General features: G+C 36.0%; 1 protein-coding gene across 4 annotated transcripts in view; it reads right to left on the bottom strand.

Annotated features, from left to right (window-relative positions):
* The window catches only part of HERC2 (HECT and RLD domain containing E3 ubiquitin protein ligase 2), a 277,180-nt gene that overhangs the window by 141,176 nt on the left and 116,976 nt on the right, over nucleotides 1–19,028 (bottom strand). For all 4 annotated transcript variants that reach the window (XM_077123972.1, XM_077123973.1, XM_077123974.1 and 1 more), the window contains exons 20-23: nucleotides 15,777–15,955; nucleotides 10,197–10,381; nucleotides 8,868–9,023; nucleotides 8,064–8,249 (exon numbers count right to left, since the gene is read on the bottom strand). In XM_077123972.1, coding sequence (XP_076980087.1) covers nucleotides 8,064–8,249; nucleotides 8,868–9,023; nucleotides 10,197–10,381; nucleotides 15,777–15,955 — 706 coding nt within the window. The remainder of the gene's footprint in view (nucleotides 1–8,063; nucleotides 8,250–8,867; nucleotides 9,024–10,196; nucleotides 10,382–15,776; nucleotides 15,956–19,028) is intronic.

Here is a 19,028-nt window from a genome sequence, read left to right as displayed (position 1 = left end):
GGCCCCAAAAAGTGCAGTAATTCAGAGGCAAATAAGGAATGAAAATGAAAAATAAAACCATATCTCTTCATATGAATACACACAAACATGAGAACACATATACATGAGATTCTATATATATAAATTCCAAGAGAACCTACAGAAAAATTATTACAATTAATTGAGATATTTATATTAACCATGGTTGCTAGATAACAAGGTCAATATGTATCAACTTCATTGCTTTGTAAAAATATATAACACCAACAAAGCATCAAAAATACCATACACTTAAGACTAAATGTAACAAAAGGTTTGTGATACCTCTACATAAGAAAATATAAAACATTAAAATGAAATTAATGAAGTCCTAAATAAACAGAAAAATGCACCATATTTGTTATAACTATGAAAGACGTTAACTTTTGGAAAACTGCTGAATCAAAGAGTCAATGCTATACCAATCAATATTGCAATAGGATTTTTGTGGAACTTAACAAGTTGAATTTAGAATTTACATGAAAAAGTAAAATGCTATAAATATCCAATAAACTGAAAATACCAGAGGGCTGGCCCCACTAAGTAGACCTACTTAAATTTCAACCATTAAGACAAAACACAGGCACAACAGAAGACAAAGAAAGACCAGAACAAGACACAAGCATATAAAAGTCTCCTATTTAATAATGACAAAGGAAGCCCACTCCAGAGTGTGACCAAGGACCGTATTTTCAACCAACTATGTCAGCACAATGTCCCTATGGCCAAAATCCATGTGGAAAAAAAAAATGTGACTCCTATCTCATAACGTATTCAAAAATGAATTCCAAATGTACTGTAGTTCTAAATGTGAACTATAGTACATTTATACAATAAAACTACTAAACTATGACAGAAAATCTGAGTATAGAAAAGATTTCTTAAATTCTAAAGATATCTTAAACAAGGCACAATATTAATATTAAAACGTCTCTCATCAGAAAAAACTATTAAGAACCCATAAAAACTGAAGTGAGAGAAAAATCTCTTTGAAAAGGAAAGCCAACGATTTGTACCCCAAATATACTACAACACTCCTATGAATCAAAAAAAGAAAAACAAACATCAAGACAGAAAACCCTACACAAAAATGGGTACAAGACTTAAACTGGCACTTCACAAAAAAGGATAGCCAGATGGTTAATGAGCAGATGAAACATTATTAAGCCTCATACCTAATCAGGAAAATGCAATTAAGCCACAGTAAGATACCATATCTACCTATAAGGATGGCTAAAATGGAAAGGATCAATGCCAACTTTTGGTACAGATGTGGAGCAATAAGAACTCAGACTTTGTGGTAGAGAGGAAAACTGGTACAGCCACTGTGGAAAGCAGACTAAAGGATATTTTATGAATCAGCAATTCCACCAAGAAACAGACCTAAAAATGTTTAAACAAACATCATTTACCATAACACAGAAATAAACTGTATGTCCACCAACAAGTAGAATGAATAAATTACAATATTCTCAAGCAATGGATTACTATATATAGCAATAAAATTGAAAGAACTCAGTACCATGTTTGAATCTGAGAAACTTAATATTGACAGAAAGAGGATAAACATCAAGGAGTTCACACTGAATAGGCAAATTTACAGAAAGTCCAAGCAAAAACAAAATAAAAACTATATAATTTAAGGATATGCATTTAAATGATAAAATGATAAAGAAAAGGAAGTAATGGCCCCTAAAGCCCAGAGAGGGTGCCTTTGCAGGGAGAAAGGCAGTGTATGGAAGGGAAGAGGAGAGGGCTTTGCCAGGACTGTCAATGTTTGGTTTCTTAACGTGGATGATGTTATGTTTGCTCTGTGATGTCATACAGCTGCTTTGGGAACTTTTATTATGCATGTATTATACTTCACAATAAAAAGAAGTTTAAGAATAAGTAAGCTTGAAGTGCTAGTGAACTTAAGTGATCTCAACCACTGTTAGTATTCAAACAAATTGACAAATGCTGACTTAAATTCAATCCTACACAAAAAACAAATGATGCTAAATGCATTAGTTGTATTAAGAAACAATATACAGGGGGGATCCAAGATGGTGGCTTAGTGAGGTGTAAGATCTACTTCGTCCTCCAGAGCACCTAGAAAATAGCCAGGAACAGTTCAGAACAATTGCTGGGGCCACATCAGTGACCAGACACACGGCATACACCAGTCTGAACAAGCTGAACTGGCTGTGACCCCACACAGAACTCTAAGTCCCCCAAGCCAGGGAGGCCAGCACTCCTCCCCCATGGGTACTGTAGCCTGGTTCCCAGAGAGGAAAGGAAAGTAACTTTACTACCAGCAGGGGCTTAGCTCAACCAAGCTCCAATTGCAGAACTAATTAACTAATTCTGACTACAGCCCAGATAAACAAGGAATAAGAACTAAAGGTACTAGGAGTCCTTGACCCAGAAGGGAGGGGGCAAGACAGACAGGGTGAGAAAGGGGGAACACAGAGACTTTTTTATTTGAACACCATAAAATACTTGAAAAAGGCTGGGTAAAAAAAAAAAGGGGGTAGGCACATAGAGCCTTGAGATACACAGAACTATGTACCAACAATGTACCAACTTACCCTCTTGAACAAAAACCCAAGAACAGGGATCCTGCTCTGAAAAGGATTTTTTCTTTTTTTGCTTTGTTCTACTACTTAACAGCTCATTAGACAGAACTGCAAGGCTTCTCAGGCTCCAACTGCCCCAAGAAAGGGCAGAATTAAGCTTGTCTGAGAGACAAAGTGGCTGGTCAGGTGAAAGGAATTAACTCCCGGGAGACTGTGCCTCACCCAGCAGAGGGGCAGGGCCCAGCTCAAAGAAAATTCCTCCCTTATTGAATTCAGACCCCAGGGACTAGAAAACTGAAGCAATTAAAGCCAGCCTACTACTTCTCCTCTGATTCAACCATGCCCACAGCAGGGAGAGTCTACGGAAGTTAAAGGCACTGCATCACTTTATGCTGGTGGGAAGCGACAGGCAAACAGACAAATACCACATACTGCAGGATAGGAAAAATACAGAGTCTAGAGGATTCCTAGAAAAGTCTGTCAACCTGCTGGGTAACACCCTCAGGGAAAATTGATGCAGGTGACTCTCTCCTTATGAGAAGACTCTAGTCCAGTCTGGGAAAATCTGACCGGAATCTATATCTGAGGAGACCCTCCTAAAAAATAAAAAAAATAAAATTAAAAAAAAAAGGCTCTATATAGGCAAGGCAAGAAACTGAAAAATAGAACTGAAAAATTCAGATCAGTTAAACAAAAAATTTGCTAGCAGCCTAGAATAAGCTGAACTGAATGTCAAAGAACAGAAAAAGAACAAAACTATCCAACAAGAAAATCTTAGGTAAAAGAGTGAAAATCTCCAGAATAAACTAATTCAGAAAATCAAAAGCCTAGATGCCAGCAAAAGATGAGTCATACTAGGAAAATCGAAGATATGGCCCAAAGAAACAAAGTGACATTTCAAATGAAATACAGGAGTTGAAACAACTAACTGATGTTCAGACATTAAAAATCTCATTAAGAAGAAGAAATCGAAAGTCTGAAAAAAGGCACAGAAGAGATGGGGAAAAAAGTGATGGAAACCTACAACAATAGATTTGAAGAGGTAGAAGAAAGGATTAGGAATCAGAGGACTGGACATCTGAAATTCAACACATAAAAGAAAACATAGGGAAAAGAATGGAAAAATATGAACAAGGTCTCAGGGAAATGAATAACAACATGAAGCACATGAATGAATGTGTTCTGGGCGTCCCTGAAGAAGAAGAAAAGAAAAAAGAAGGAGAAAGACAAATGGAGGAAATTATCTCTGAAAACTTCCCATCTCTTATGAAAGACATAAAACTACAGATCCAAGACATACTCCAAGACACTTACTAATCAGACTGTCAGACGTCACAGAGAAAGAGAGAATCTTGAAAGCAGCAAGAGAAAACCAATCCATTACATGCAAGGGAAGCCCAATAAGATTATGTGGGGATTTCTCAAGAGAAACCATGGAGGTAAGAAGGCAGTGGAATGAAATATGATTCTAAAAGAGAAAAACTGCCAACCAAGAATTCTATATCCAGTAAAACTGTCCTTCAAAAATGAGGGGGAGATTAAAACATTTACAGACAATCGCTGGCAGAATTTGTGACCAAGAAATACTAAAGGGAGCACTAGAGGCAGGTAGGAAAAGACAGGAAACGGAGGTATGGAGAAGAGTGTAAAAATGAAGACTATCAGTAAAGGTAAAAAGAGAAAAATAAATTAGATATGACGTATAAAATCCAAAAGGCAAAATGGTAGAAGAAAGTACTGCATTTACAGTAATAACACTAAATATTAATAGACTGAACTCTCCAATCAAATGACACAGACTGGCAGAATGGATTAAAAACAGGATCCATCTACATGCTGTCATCAGGAGACTAATTTTAGACCCAAGGACAAATATAAGTTGAGAATGGAAGGTTGGGAAAAGATACTTCACGGAAACAACAATCAGAAAATAGCAAGAGCAGCTATACTGATATTCAACAAATAAGACTTCAAAGGTAAAACAATCAAAAGGGACAAAGAAGGACACTATATACTAATAAAAGGAACAATTTCAAAAGAAGACATAACAATCATCAATATTCATGCACCAAGCCAGAGTACTCCAAAATACATGAGGCAAACACTGAAGGGAGAAACAGACACCTCCTCAATGGGGAAAGACTGAAAGCTTTCCCCCTAAGATCTGGAACAAGACAAGGATCTTGATCGTCACCACTGTTATTCAACATTGTGCTGGAAGTTCTAGCCAGAGCAATTAAACAAGAAAAAGAAATACAAGGCATCCAAATTAGAAATGAAGAAGTAAAACTCCATTTGCAGATAATATGATACCATATGTCAAAAACTCAAAAAAATCCACAGCAAAGCTACTAGAGCTAATAAATGAGTACAGCAAAGTGGCAGGGCACAAGATCAACACCAAAAAATCAGTAGTGTTCTATACACTAGTAATGAGCAATGTGAGAAGGAAATTAAGAAAAAAATTCCATTTACAATTGCAACCAAATGAATAAAATATTCAGGAATAAATTTACCTAAGGATACAAAAGATCTATACAGAAAAAACTATAAGGAATTGCTAAAAGAAATCACAGAAGACCTAAATAAATGGAAGGGCATACCATGTTCATGGATTACAAGACTAAATATATATAAAATGTCAATTCTTCCTAAATTAATTAATAAATTCAATGCAATACCTATTAAAATCCCCAAAACTTACTCTGTATGAACAGAAAAACCAATAACCAAATTTATTTGGAAGAGTGGTGTGCACCAAACAGCTAAAAATATCTTGAGAAAGAAAAACGAAGTGGGAGGTCTCACACTATGTAACTGAGGCATATTACGAAGCTACAGTGGTCAAAACAGCATGGTACTGGCATAAAGATAGATATACTGACCAATGGAATCAAATACAATGTTCAGATATAGACCCTCTCATCTATGGACAATTGATCTTTGATAAGGCAGTCAAGCCAACTCACCTGGGACAGAGTAGCCTCTTCAATAAATGGTGCTTACAAAACTGGTTATCTATATGTAAAAGAATGAAAGAGGAGCCATGTCTCACATCCTATACAAAAATTAACTCAAAATGGATCAAAGACCTAAACATTAGAGCTAAGACCATAAAACTTTTAGAAGAAAATGTAGGAAAAGATACCTTATAAAACTTGTAATGACAAGCAGTTTTCTAGATCTTAGACCCAAAGCACGAGCATTGAAGAAAGAAATAGATAAATGGGAACTCCTCAAGATTAAACACTCTTGCACATCAAAGAACTTTGTCAAGAAAGTAAAAAGACAGCCTACACAATGAGAGATAATATTTAAAAACTACATATCAGCCAAGGGTTTAGTATTCATAATATATAAACAGATTCTTCAACTCAACATCAAAAAGACAAACAACCCAATTTAAAAATGGGCAAAAGACATGAACAGATACTTCTAAGAAGAGGAAATACAAATGGCTAAAAGGCACATGAAATGATGCTCAACTTCACCGGCTATTAGGGAAATGCAAATCAAAACCACAATGAGATATCAGATATCATCTCAAACCCACTGGAATGGCTATTACCAAAAAAAAAAAAAAAAAAACAGAAAATGATAAGTGCCGAAAAGGAAGTGGAAAAAGAGGCACACTTATCCACTGTTGGTACAACTGCTGTGGAAAGCAGTTTTGACAGTTCCTCAGAAAGCTAAGTATAGAATTGCCAAATGATCCAGCAATCCTATTGCTAGGTATCTATTCAGAGGACATGCGGGCAATAACACAAACAGTCATTTGCACATGCAGTGAAGTATTTGCAAAGTCCCCTTGGAGGAATGGGGAGAAAGGGGGAAAAATTCAACTTCTCTATCTGGACGATTCCTGATATTCTCACAAGCAGCGGCGACAACCAAACCAATATGCTGAGTCCTTGATCTTGGGTTTTGTCCCTATGAAACTTATCCCTACAAAGGATAGGCTAAGCCTACTTAAAATTAGGCCTAAGAGTCACCCCCAGAGAACTGTTTTTTTGCTCAGATGTGGCCTCTCACTCTCTAAGACGACACGGCAAATGAACTCACTTCCCTCCCCACCTCTATGTGGGGCTTGACTCCGAGGATGTAAACCTCCCTGGTAATATAGAAGAGAAATCCTGGGATGAGTTGGGACTTGGCATCAAGGGATAAAGAAAATATTCTCAACCAAAAGGAGGAAGAGAGAAATAAAACAAAATAAAGTGTCAGAGGCTGAGAGATCTCAAACAGAGTCAAGAGGTTATTCTGCAGGTTATTTTAACACACTATAAGATATCCCCTTTTTAGTTTATGATGTACTAGAGTGGCTAGAGGGACGTACCTGAAACTGTATAGCCATGGTCCAGTAGCCATGTCTCTTGAAGACGATTATATAATGATATAGCTTTTACAATGTGACTGTGTGATTGTGAAAACCTTGTGTTTGATGCTCTTTTCATCTACAGTATGGACAGACGAGTAAAAAATATGGATAAAAATAAACAAATAATGGGAACAAAGATAAAAATAAATTGAGTAGATTGAAATACTAGTGGTCAATGAGAGAGTGGTAAAGGGTATGGTATGCATGAGTTTTTTCTTTTTTATTTATTTCTTTGCTAGAGAGTGTACCATGGTGATGAATACACAACTATGTGGTGATACTGTGAGCCACTGATTGTACACCATGTATAGAATGTTTGTGTGTCAAGAATACTTGAATGTTTGTTTGTTAAGGGTTACAATAAAATATTTTAAAAAAAGAAAGAAATAATATACATACTCGACATGATATGTGATAGACAGCTAGAAGACAGAAAGATATCATAAAACTATTTTCCTTAGAACAATTGTTATTTCTCGTTTTAAGGTTCTGTTATAAAAAAAAAAGATGATAGTCTAAAAAGGTAGGAGAAAAGAAAGCCCACCAAGCTTTAACTTTCACATAAAATGAAAGTATATAAGTCCCTGAGCCACAATTTCACAGTTACAAAGTATAGTTTTTAGGTTTTGATTCAAAAACACCAAGGCTCAGAACCTTGAAAACAAATTTCATTTCAATGAGGCACACAATGCACAGAATAGCTGTTGTAAAGTACTTGGCTGACTACAGGAATTCCATAATTCATTAGCAGCAAACAATGCCACAGATTTTTGGGAGGTCATCCTATATCAATTGCTGCCCTCCTAATCTGGACCATAGTCAAGGATCTCAACAACACCTTCTGGAGACACCTCCCAAGAAAGGGTTGTGCATAACTTTCTAGAACAATTCATTTCAGAATTTAACAATGTTAACAGAAAACAATCTTCCTCATTAAATATAATTCAAATTTCTACTGACTTGGATTATCTTCATTTCCCATTTTCACTACTAACAGTAGAATGACAAAATTCGTATTTCTTTGTAAAGTATCCCCTTGAAATGGAAAGGCAAGAATAGGTTAGACTAAGCCTAAATGTTCCTCAGTCACAGCACTTTAAATATCATACCCATTATGCCAGGCCAGGCTAAATCCTCATGATCATCCCTTTCTTTCCCTGGTGCGATGTGGTTAAACCGATCCAGATGTTCCAACAGGCCTCCCAACAGAGGAATAGCTCCAGCCTCTTGCATGAGGCCAGCACTTTTACTGAGCAAAAGCACTATAGAAACTACTAGTTCTGGAAGGAGAATACCTAAATTTAAAAAGAAAAAAAAAGACATTGAAAGAACCTGTAAGCTCACTCTGTTGAAAATCACAAAATAGGGAAGGCTTGACCTTTAGCATATTTCCATAAGATTATTTTATCTTTCATTTTGAAAGATATATATATAACTATAAAACAGAACTCTTAGTTAGAAAACTTTTCAAAAACACTGTGCATCAACAGAGAACTACTTAATTCTATTACTCAAAATTGAGTCTTTTATTAAATATTACCACCACATTTACCATCAGAAAAAGGCACTCAATAAATAATATACTCTAATCCCACAAAATTAATATAAAAACTAAGCAATATTAGAATTTATTAAGGTTCTGAAAAGACAACTAATTTTTTGGTTTCTGAAATAAAATGAGACAATTACTATTGAACTCATTATTGAAGTTTTAATAACAGTGGTAATAATCTAAATCACTAATAATATTTACAATAGGACTCTCATACAAACACTTAATAGAACTGTCAGTAACTTTAAAAAGAAAAGGAAAAGGCAATAAGTGTTAAAAAAAAAAAAAAACCTGAAGAGCAAACGCATGTAGTTTTAACTTGAAATAAGACTTGTCACAGCTAAGGACATAAGGGAAGTACCGGTGAAGTCTCCTTCCACAATGCAGGCCACCTCTGCAAAGTGCCGCCAGCTGGTAGAAGCAATGCTAGCGGCTACAGGCAATATGTCTCCAATGTGTGTGCACAAAAGGGCTGTGTACTTTTTCAGCAAAGAACCAACACCCATTAGCTCAGGACCTTGAAGAAAGATATGGAAAATTTCACTTTCACTATTAAAAATGTCCCTGTAAACAAAGTTAACATGTCCATTATTCCACTCTCATCTATACAGCTTTTACCTAAAATAATTTCTCAAACAGGAGCCTATTAACCCTTAGTCCTTGGCTCTTTCTATATCATGGAACTTCAGGGGCAGTGAAATTGACCACGTTGAATCTCATATATTGTATTATACACTACCTAGAAACTTTGAGTGTGTAAATACTCAAATTGCTAATTTACAGATTTTTAAAAAATTAAATCCATTACACGAACATCTGTTCTCAAACTGCAAGTCTTAAAGCTTGTAAATTACTACCAATGAACAAACTTAGACCTTTTTCAGCCTAGTTTTTCAACCTTCTTCACTTTGTTTTTCTGATGGCCATCTCTTTTAGACTAAAAACGAACACATTTGAATCTGAACATTTTCAGTATCTACAAGTGCCTAATTTGTTTCAGGAAGTAAATTAGTTATTCAGTACAATAAACTTGCCACAAAAATATTAACAAAAGCAGCAGACCTTTCCATTTTGAGGCAGAAATGCCACATTTATAGAAGGAAGACATTATCAGGGATGCTTATGCAAAGGCAGCATTTACTAGATGTGAAACACAGCACTGAGCACTTACATTCTCCTATCTTAATCCTCCTAGGCACCCTATAGGATTATTTCAATTTTGTAAATCAGAAACACATGGCCTCAGGAGACTAACTTAGCAAATGTGAAATAGCTAGTAAAATGAGAGCTATAACTGTTCTTCCTCCACAGTGATCCTCCCACTACATCCCATTGAGTTCCCAACATGATATGCTAAATAATGTCACAATGTAGTACCTACATTATGCCAGCATCCAACAGTCCAGAATGAACAGGTGGAATAAATCTGATAAATCTTATAAAAAACTAAACTGTAATATAAAAGGATGCTATTTCTGATGCCTAAAAGAATTTAAATTTTAAGACAAATAAAAAATATTAATGACTCTAATACAGAAATATTCTCCCCCAAAAATGGATGCAAAATTAACATTTTTAATCTCCCCCAAATGGTGCTTTTTTATAGTTGAAGAACTATACATCTGGGTGTACAGAATGGCTGTCAAAAAGCACCAAAATAGAAGTCACTTTCACATTTTAAGCGACTTACTAGAAATATCTGAGATCTGACCAATATCTTCTCCTGGATAAAGTTTACTGATAAGTAAACGCTGAAAACGCAGTAACAAATCCAAAGAAGCAGATCTCTCATGACTGTGTGGCTCAAAGTCTAGGCACAATGAAATTCGACGAGCAACATCTTTCAGTCTGGCCACAGTCTGAGAAGCAATGTTTCTACACAGAGGAAAAGAGAGTTGCAAAATTAAACAAGTTATCTCTGTTCCAAACAAACATATAAAAAGTATTAAAAATTTACAACATAACCAAAAGAAAATAGGTAATACACATAGGTGACCTGCAACAATTCATCCCCCAAATAAGGCCAGATGTACGTGCAGTACACACCACTTCAGTCAAAACTAAGCAGAGTCAGAGTCAGACTCAGGAGATACAACAATGCCACTGCTTTGCAAATTATGTTCTTAAGAGCTTCATGAAATGGCCCAAAATGAGAGAGGACCTTATTTACAAAGGAATACCATTGGAAGGAAAAACATTCATGTCATAATCTTTTGACCAAAGCTGCATTTCAAATATAAATACAACCTTAACAACAAGGCTCATATGCATTGCCTCTGCCTTCAGCACCTACTCAAGGATGGTTCTGGGTGGCCCCCGTGTTAAGTACTCAGAACTCAATGAGTACAGAATGGAAGACCAAAACATGTACGAACAACCCCAGGGTAGGATAACATAGGTACAAAGAATACCACAGCAAGGAAAGGAGTAAGGAATCCAAATCTGACTATGGGATCTGACTTAAGACATGAATCATCAGTAGATGAGGAAAAAGAAAAGAACTGTGAGCTATTAGATGCTACACTTACAAGGATAGAGCCTATGTGACTCCCTGAGCAGAATACAAGGGCATGAATTCAGGAAGAACAAGAAAAGGGGGAAGCCAACAGCACAGTGAAGGAGTGCCCAGCTGTGGGACTGAACCTTAAAATGCTGGGCCAAGGAGGTTTTTAAAAGAAAGTGATGTCACCTTATTTGTGTTTGAGGAAGACAACTCTATCTCATCATGAAAGTATACTGGAGATAGAAGGAGGAACACCAGATAAAATCCTGCCAAAGAGCAACAGTTCAAGCCCAAGGTGGCCAAGACCCCCTAATTGATACTCAGAGTGAAAATGAGGTAGTCAGGGAGGGGAGGAAAAAACCTCATGACAGAGCCTAGTCCAAGATCTTCCATTAAACCAGATGCATGATACCAATTCTATTCTCCCTAAAAGAGTTATCAGGATTGATAAATGCATGGCACTACCAGCGAGAGGTACAGTCTGGGACTCACGGCAAAACACCAAGCAAGGCGTTCAAAGTGAAAAGACGGAAAAAAGGAAAACAGAAATCAAGCAGCTATATTCATATCACATAAAACAGACTTTAAGTCAAAAACGGTTACAAAGAATAAAGATAGTTGCTACATACTGATACAGGAGACAGGTGAGCAAGAAGATGTAACCACTATAAATATATATGCATCTAACAGCACAGCCCCAAAATAGATGAAGCAAAACTGACACATATGGAGGGAGAAACTGACAGACTTTAACACATCACTTTCAGCAATGGATAGAATATTTAGTCTGAAGATCAGTAATGTAGTATAGAACTTGAATGATACACTAAACCACCTAGACCCAATAGACATATTCAGAAGACTACACACAATAAAAACAGAATACACATTCTTCTCAAGTACATATGGATCATTCTCCAAGATAGACCATTATATGGGGTCAAAAAGCAAGTCTCAATAAATTAAAAAATATTGAAATCACAGGATATATATTACCGATCACAAACTAATGAAGATAGGAATCGATAACATAAGGAGAAATGGAAAATTCACAAATATGTGGAAATTAAAACAAAATACTCTTAAACAATGGGTTAAAAAGGAAATCACCAGCAAAATTAGCAAATATCTTGAGGCTAATGAAAATAGAACATACCAAAACTTAAGGGATGCAGCAAAGGCAATTCTGAGAGGAAAATTTATAGGTCAAAATGCTTATAAGAGAAGACCTTAAAAAAAAAAGAAAGAGAGAGAGAGAAGAAAGATTTGAAATCAGAATTCTAACCTCAAAACAGGAAGAAAAAAAAAAGAGTAAACTAAATACAAAGTGAGTAGAAGGAAGGAAATAACACATACTGGAATAGAAACAGACAAAATAACGAATAAAAAAAAATCAACAAAATCAAAGGTTGGCTTTTTGAAAATATCGTTAAAGTGAACAAACCTTTAGCAACATCTGACAAGGAAAAAGGAAAGAGGACAAAATAACTATAACCAGAAACAAAAAGTGCACATTGCCACCAATCACAGTGAAACATAAAGGATTAGTGTAAGAAGATACTACAAACAAATGTACAGCAACAAATTAGATAACCTATATGAAATTCCTAAAAACAATCTATACTGACTCAAGAAGAGAAGACCTCAACCAAAAAATAGTAGAGATTGAATCAATCATAAAACAGTCTTCCATCAAAGAAAGCTCAAAACCATATGGCTTCACAGATGAATTTTACCAAACATTCCAAAAAGAATTAACAACCCTGTTCATATTCTTCCAAGGACTTGAAGAGGAGAGAACACTATTTCATTCCACAAGACCAACATCACTCTTAAACCAAAGCCAGATAAAGATACAAGAAAACTACAGATCACTATCTCTTATGAATATAGATGCAAAAATTCCTCAGTGAAACATTAGGATACTCAATCTTTCAAGAATTTTCTTGAAACAATTCATGAATGTTCTTTCATGAATTATAACAAGCATACCACACTAATGAGAGGTGTTAATAATAGGGTGTATATAGGAAGTCTATACTTTATGCATGATTTTTCCATAAGCCCACAACTCCTGTAACTAAAAAAAAAAAAATTTAAAGGGGTAATGTATGTTGTATGTGTGGTACCAGGATAAAATTAAAAAAAAAAAATCCATAGAACTGCAGAACACAAACAGTGACCCCTAAGGTACACCCTGGCCTATATAGTCAATACGATTTTAAAAATGTGCTTTCATCAACTATTACAATGTATCACAACAATGCAAGGTATAGCTAATAGGGTGGAATATGGAAATCTTGTATTTTATGCATGATTGTTCTCTAACCTACAACTTCTCTAATAGCTATGTGTGTGTGTGTGTGTGTGTGTGTGTGTATATATCTGTGTATATACATATGTACATAGATGGTATTCTGCAGCTCCTTGCCAGCACAAAATTAGAGTTCCTCTCAAATTCCAGTTTATTTTTGGCAAGCAGCAACTTCTTTAACCCGAATTTTCTAAGGAATAAAGTACATGAAATAGCTCCAAAATTCTTCACATCTTTAGAATATTTTTAACCACCTACATAACCTAAGTAAAAACTTCAGGTGACTTTCAATCACCAGGGCTTAAGGTAAGAAAACAAAATGTTAATGGCTATTTCCATCAAGGAAGGAGCACATGTGCTATCCAGGTGAAGAATACCTGGTTCACAGATATTCCGTTAGTGATGAAGCTGGAAATGAATTTTTTTTTCTATTTTCCACTCTTTTTATAAGGCGGTATTTATTTCCACACTTAGGTTTTCCTTTTGTATTTTTTAAATAGGTATTTTAAATCTACTATGGAACAAACTCCTTCCTCCTTGCATATGTTATCAAAAAGGGTGACTGTTGTATGCAGATGGTATAGAGCAGCCCTGCTCAACTGAAACTCATACGGTGAGCAAGCCATATATGCAACTTAGAGTGCTCTATTAATCATGTTAAAAAAATAAGAGATGTAAAATTAATTTTAATAATGTATTCTATTTATTCCAAATTATTGAGAATTTATCATTTCAACATGAAACCAATATAAGAAAAATTGAGATATTTTACTTTAGTTTGTTCATGCTGTCTTCAAAAGCCAGTGTATTTTATACCTACAACAGATCTCAATTTAGACACCATATTTTCACTGAAAACACCTGATTTACATTTGAATTCATATGTTTAGTTGAAAAACGAGATCCACATGCTCAAGTTATTCCAAACATACTTAATACTTAATAGCTAAACTCGGTATCAGTTTTTAAATATGAAGTTTAATTATCCAGATAAACAATTCAGTGTCAGTTGCACAGGCCACAATGAAGGGCTCATGGGCCAAATATGGCCAGTCATTGCTGTACTGGACAACACAAGCCTAGCCAGCTAAAGGTATTACACATCTCTCAAAGCCAAAGCACAGTCTGAGCAGGTAGGAGAACAGAAATTGGCCCTCCCCTTATGGAAACAAGTCACAGACTTTCTTGAACAAAGAGTAGAAACCCAGCACTCACTCTCTGACAGGAATACACCACCAACAACACTAGCTAGGCTACATCAGTTAACAGTAGAGCATTCAAAACTCATAAACACTGTCCTCAAATATTCTTCTCATTGGATCCTTAAATCAGTGAACTAAACAGAACTATTATTATTACTCCCTCTGTTACCAACTAGGGCAAACATTCACCTATCAACTTGACATAAGTAGTTAAAAGTGAGAGTTTTCTCAGAGCAAATCCTAGGCAGTTTCCATTACCACTGATGAGATCAAGTTAATTCCCTTTATTTCAAATTTATCAAATCAAATATCAGAATGTTTTAAATATTGCTCAAATAAAACCATCACCAGATTGCGGGGGGGGGGGGGGAATCAGAAAAGATTTTTGTTTTTTTCTTAACTAGCATTTACTGAAACTTATGCCAGGAACTAGCTTAAGGTTTCCTTTTTAAAGTTCCACAGAGTAGCCACTAAGTTCTTAGGTCCCTGGGTATGGAGTAGGCCCATGTCCTTGCTGATGCAAACAGCATACAGTATCTCTCTGCACTCTATACATAATTTCCCCCTAACCACCAGGACTCTACCGTTTTCACATATAGAAAATAAAACAAACCAGGAGCCACATTAACATACAGCAGTGTCTCGTTAAACACGGTTTTCATTTCTGTATAAATCTTTTTCTGTAATCACTTTGCTTTTCTGTTCCTTTTGGATAACACTGACATACTGGGCTGCCCTTTTCAGCGAATGCTGTCTGATTGCTTCACCCTATTCTATCCTAGGCCATTCCTATCAAAAAGTAAGCTACAGTCTATATTCTGAGAATCAGGTTTATTCTTACCTCTCCTGATTTTGCCTTCCAAAATACTTTCCATTTTTTTTACATCAATTTTTAAATTAAAAATTGTCTTACAATATGTATAAACTGATTTAAATTTATGATACCACAAACTTCTGTGTATCCAGAATTCAGTTTAAGAAATGATTTTCATTTGCATCTACCTGCTTACTACCAAGAAAAAGCAAATTTTCATTTTTATTGCACACTCCAATTTTCTCTTCTATAAAAGTCTTTAGATTCTGTAGCTCTACCTCATACATTCCAATCTCTTCTCTCTGTTCCTTACCCGAAAATCTCTTCTAGCCAGTTTCAGAGATTTCTTCAACAGCCAACCAAACACTTTGAGGCATAAGGTGATATGAAAATCAACAATTCTCCTACTAAAATATAATACAGCTAATACTATTTACCTAAGAAGCTGCTGTATGAGCTGAACTAGAGGCAAACACTGTTTTCCAGAAGATTCATAGATCCCTGTATTAATGAGGTCTTTATCCAATGGAGTTCTACTTCTATGAAAAGTTGAGGCATTTGCTTCCTGCTCATCAATTTCTTTTTCCTTCTGTGCTTCTTTTTTGGCTTCAATGTCCTGTAACTCATAAAACAGAGATTAGTTAATAAGTCATCCTCTTAGCAGGCTATGAAAGTACCCTTAGGTTGAAGCCCAAGCCCCACTACCTAGTTATCCCCTGCATCTGGGTTCTAACTCATAAACCAGTTGACCCTTGCCCATACTGCACCTGTCAGAATCTTACTATTTAGTTGCTCAGTTTCTAAAACTATTTTTCCAACAGATCAATTGTCCAGGCAGGTATTGCTGATGGTCTCTACCCTCCTTCTGTGAAGTCCCAAAAGTCTTTCTCCTTGCCAGTGGCACTCACAAACACCAACTTTAATCTGCCCTATATAGAGAGTCTATCTGCACTATCAACATAACTTTCTTTCTCCTACACGGCAACCTTCATCAACTCCCCCACCTGGATCCATTTCCCCTACTTCTGAAGTCAGTCTAACCTACTTTACTTTTATTGCATTTAGCAGTGATTTTCATACTGTTTTGAAAGAAGCCCTGTTTAGTTTGGCCAAAGGTCTGAAGGCTCTCCTACCGCACTGATCCCATTCCCATCCTCCAATTGTAAAAGAACTCTGAGATGACAAAAAAATTGAAGAACAAATACAAAATAACAAATCACACTAAAACTGTTGCTTGGCAAATGCATAAAATATTTATTCTTTAAGAAGTAAGTATCAGCTTATACACATCTACCATTAGGGTTCTGCAAACTATGGTCTACAGGCCAAATTCAGCTTGCCATCTGCTTTTGGACAGCCCACAAACTACATTTGGTTTTCTCATTTTTAAATGGTTGGCGGGAAAAAATCAAGTAAAAATTTAAAATGTCATGGCATGAAAATTTAAGGAAATTCTAATTTAAGTGTCTGTAAATGAACCTTTACCGGAACACAGCTACGCTTATTTGTTACAAGTCATGCTGTCTGTGGCTGCTTTCACACTACAGCAAGAGTAGTTACAGAAAACGTCTGTCAACTCCTGTTTTAAAACAATGCCTCAAATGGCCAAAATAACCAAGTAATTTTGTCATACTTACAACAAAATAAGATTAACAAAGTTACTTAAATAGCAAAATGCATTGGCCAATCAATCAATGAAATCAATGGATCAATGAAGTGTCACTTTCAGAAAATTCTGTAGAAGGCTATATTTCAGCAACACTGATGATCTACAAATAGTAATATTTATGTGTCCTAAAGGATAGCCATTGGAAAATTGGTCATTTTTAATTAAGAATAAAGACTAAGAGCAACTGAAAACCAACTGCATCTCAAGGTAATTCCTACAATAACATGCGAAACCCTTGTGATCCAGAAATTTAATTTCTTAAAAGTACATATATCATTCAGAGGCTTTACAATGGCATATGACAGCCATCTTTCTTCACTGGAATTCTAAGTGAACTCTGGAAACATGCTTCCTGTGACTTAAGAACATCACATAAAATCAGCAAATCTTTTTACATACAAGCACTGAATAAGTGACCTGGATGTTGAGATTGTTTCTTGGCCACCAAGGGCCAGAAAATAAACTCTGAGAATCCCCAGTTTATAAAAAAAAGAAAAAACCTCACTCTTCATCCTGCATGATGGCCTTTAAGGTGGCATCCACACCCATTATGCCTCATGGGCATGTCCAAGCTGGTGTGGCCCATGATGTACACCTCCCCTTCACCTTCCATTCTACAGTCTCACAAGACTTTTACTGAGCACCAGCTACATGCCAGTTGTATTTATTACCTCACTGAACGCAAAACACAAAACTGTGGAACAGATACTATCATGCCCTGTTTTAAAAAACAAGAAAACAAAATAGCACAAAGATGGAGAGCCTTGCCCAGGAGGACCCAGACTGCAAGGGTGGAGCCACCAATGTATGCTAAAAATTAATTTACCAAATGTTTAAGTAGAAACAGGACTTTTGCACAGTCTAGAAACAACTCCCTCAACTATTAACCAAGTGCAAAGGTAAAAAAAGTAACTTTACAGTGGGTATGGCAGACACCACAATATTCAAGAGTGCCAGTTTATGGACCCCCAGAAAACTCATGTTGTAATCCTGATTCAATCTTGTGAAGGCAGTTGATACTACTAATCCTCATTTAGCACTGCAGAATGGAAACTTGTGATTAGATTATCCCCACAGAGAGCCAGAGATGACAAAGCCAATGGAAACTTCAGAGGAGAGATGACAGGCAGAGAAGAGAGACACAGATGTTTGGAGATGCTTGGCACCCAGCAGACATCACTATGAAATGTTAAGACAGAACCTGGAGAGAGACAAGGGAAGCTAAGAAATGGCCAGCCCCAGAGAAGCAAAGTGAGGAACACCCACAGGAACAGAGGCTGAAAACAGCAGAGCCCAGGAGTAAGGGACCAGCAGATGCCAGCCACAGGACAACCCTAATGACAGAGTGTTGCAGACCCACTGGCCTTCCTTGAATTAAGGTATTTTTCCCTGGATGCCTTAGTTTGGACATTTCCATAGGCTTAGAACTGTAAACTTGTAACTTATTAAATTCCCCCTTTTAAGGTCATTCCAATTATGATATATTGCATTCTGGCAGCTTGCAAACTTAACACATCAAGCAATCAAGACTAATATTACCAATAATTAATTGGTAATCCTGTACCCTTGATATGAGCCACTGACAGGGCATATCACCCTAATCCAAACATGCACAACCTCAACATAATTATAAGAAAACAGAAAACCCAAATTGAAAGGCAGTCTATAAGATAATTGACTAGTACTCTTCAAAAGGGTCAAGGTCATGAAAGACAAAGCAGACTGAGGAATTTTAGAAAAGACCAAAGAATCGAGATGCCTAAATGCAATATGGGAAGTTGGACTGAATCATAGAACACAAAGAGTATATCAGTGGAAAAACTGGTGAAGTTAAATATAGTATACAATTTTACAAATTGTACCAAAGTAAATTTCTTAGTTTAAATAAATGCAATGATTAAAATGTAAATATTAAGGAAAGCTAGGTGAACATGAGAACACTTATTATTTTTTAAACTTTCCTGTAAGTTTCAAGCTTATAGTTTGTAAAACCATACCAAAATAAGTTAAAAATTTAAGG

The sequence above is a fragment of the Tamandua tetradactyla genome, chromosome 12 (assembly GCF_023851605.1).
Source record: "Tamandua tetradactyla isolate mTamTet1 chromosome 12, mTamTet1.pri, whole genome shotgun sequence".
Classification (NCBI taxonomy): Eukaryota; Metazoa; Chordata; class Mammalia; order Pilosa; family Myrmecophagidae; genus Tamandua; species Tamandua tetradactyla.
This window is presented reverse-complemented; position numbering and strand designations above follow the sequence as displayed.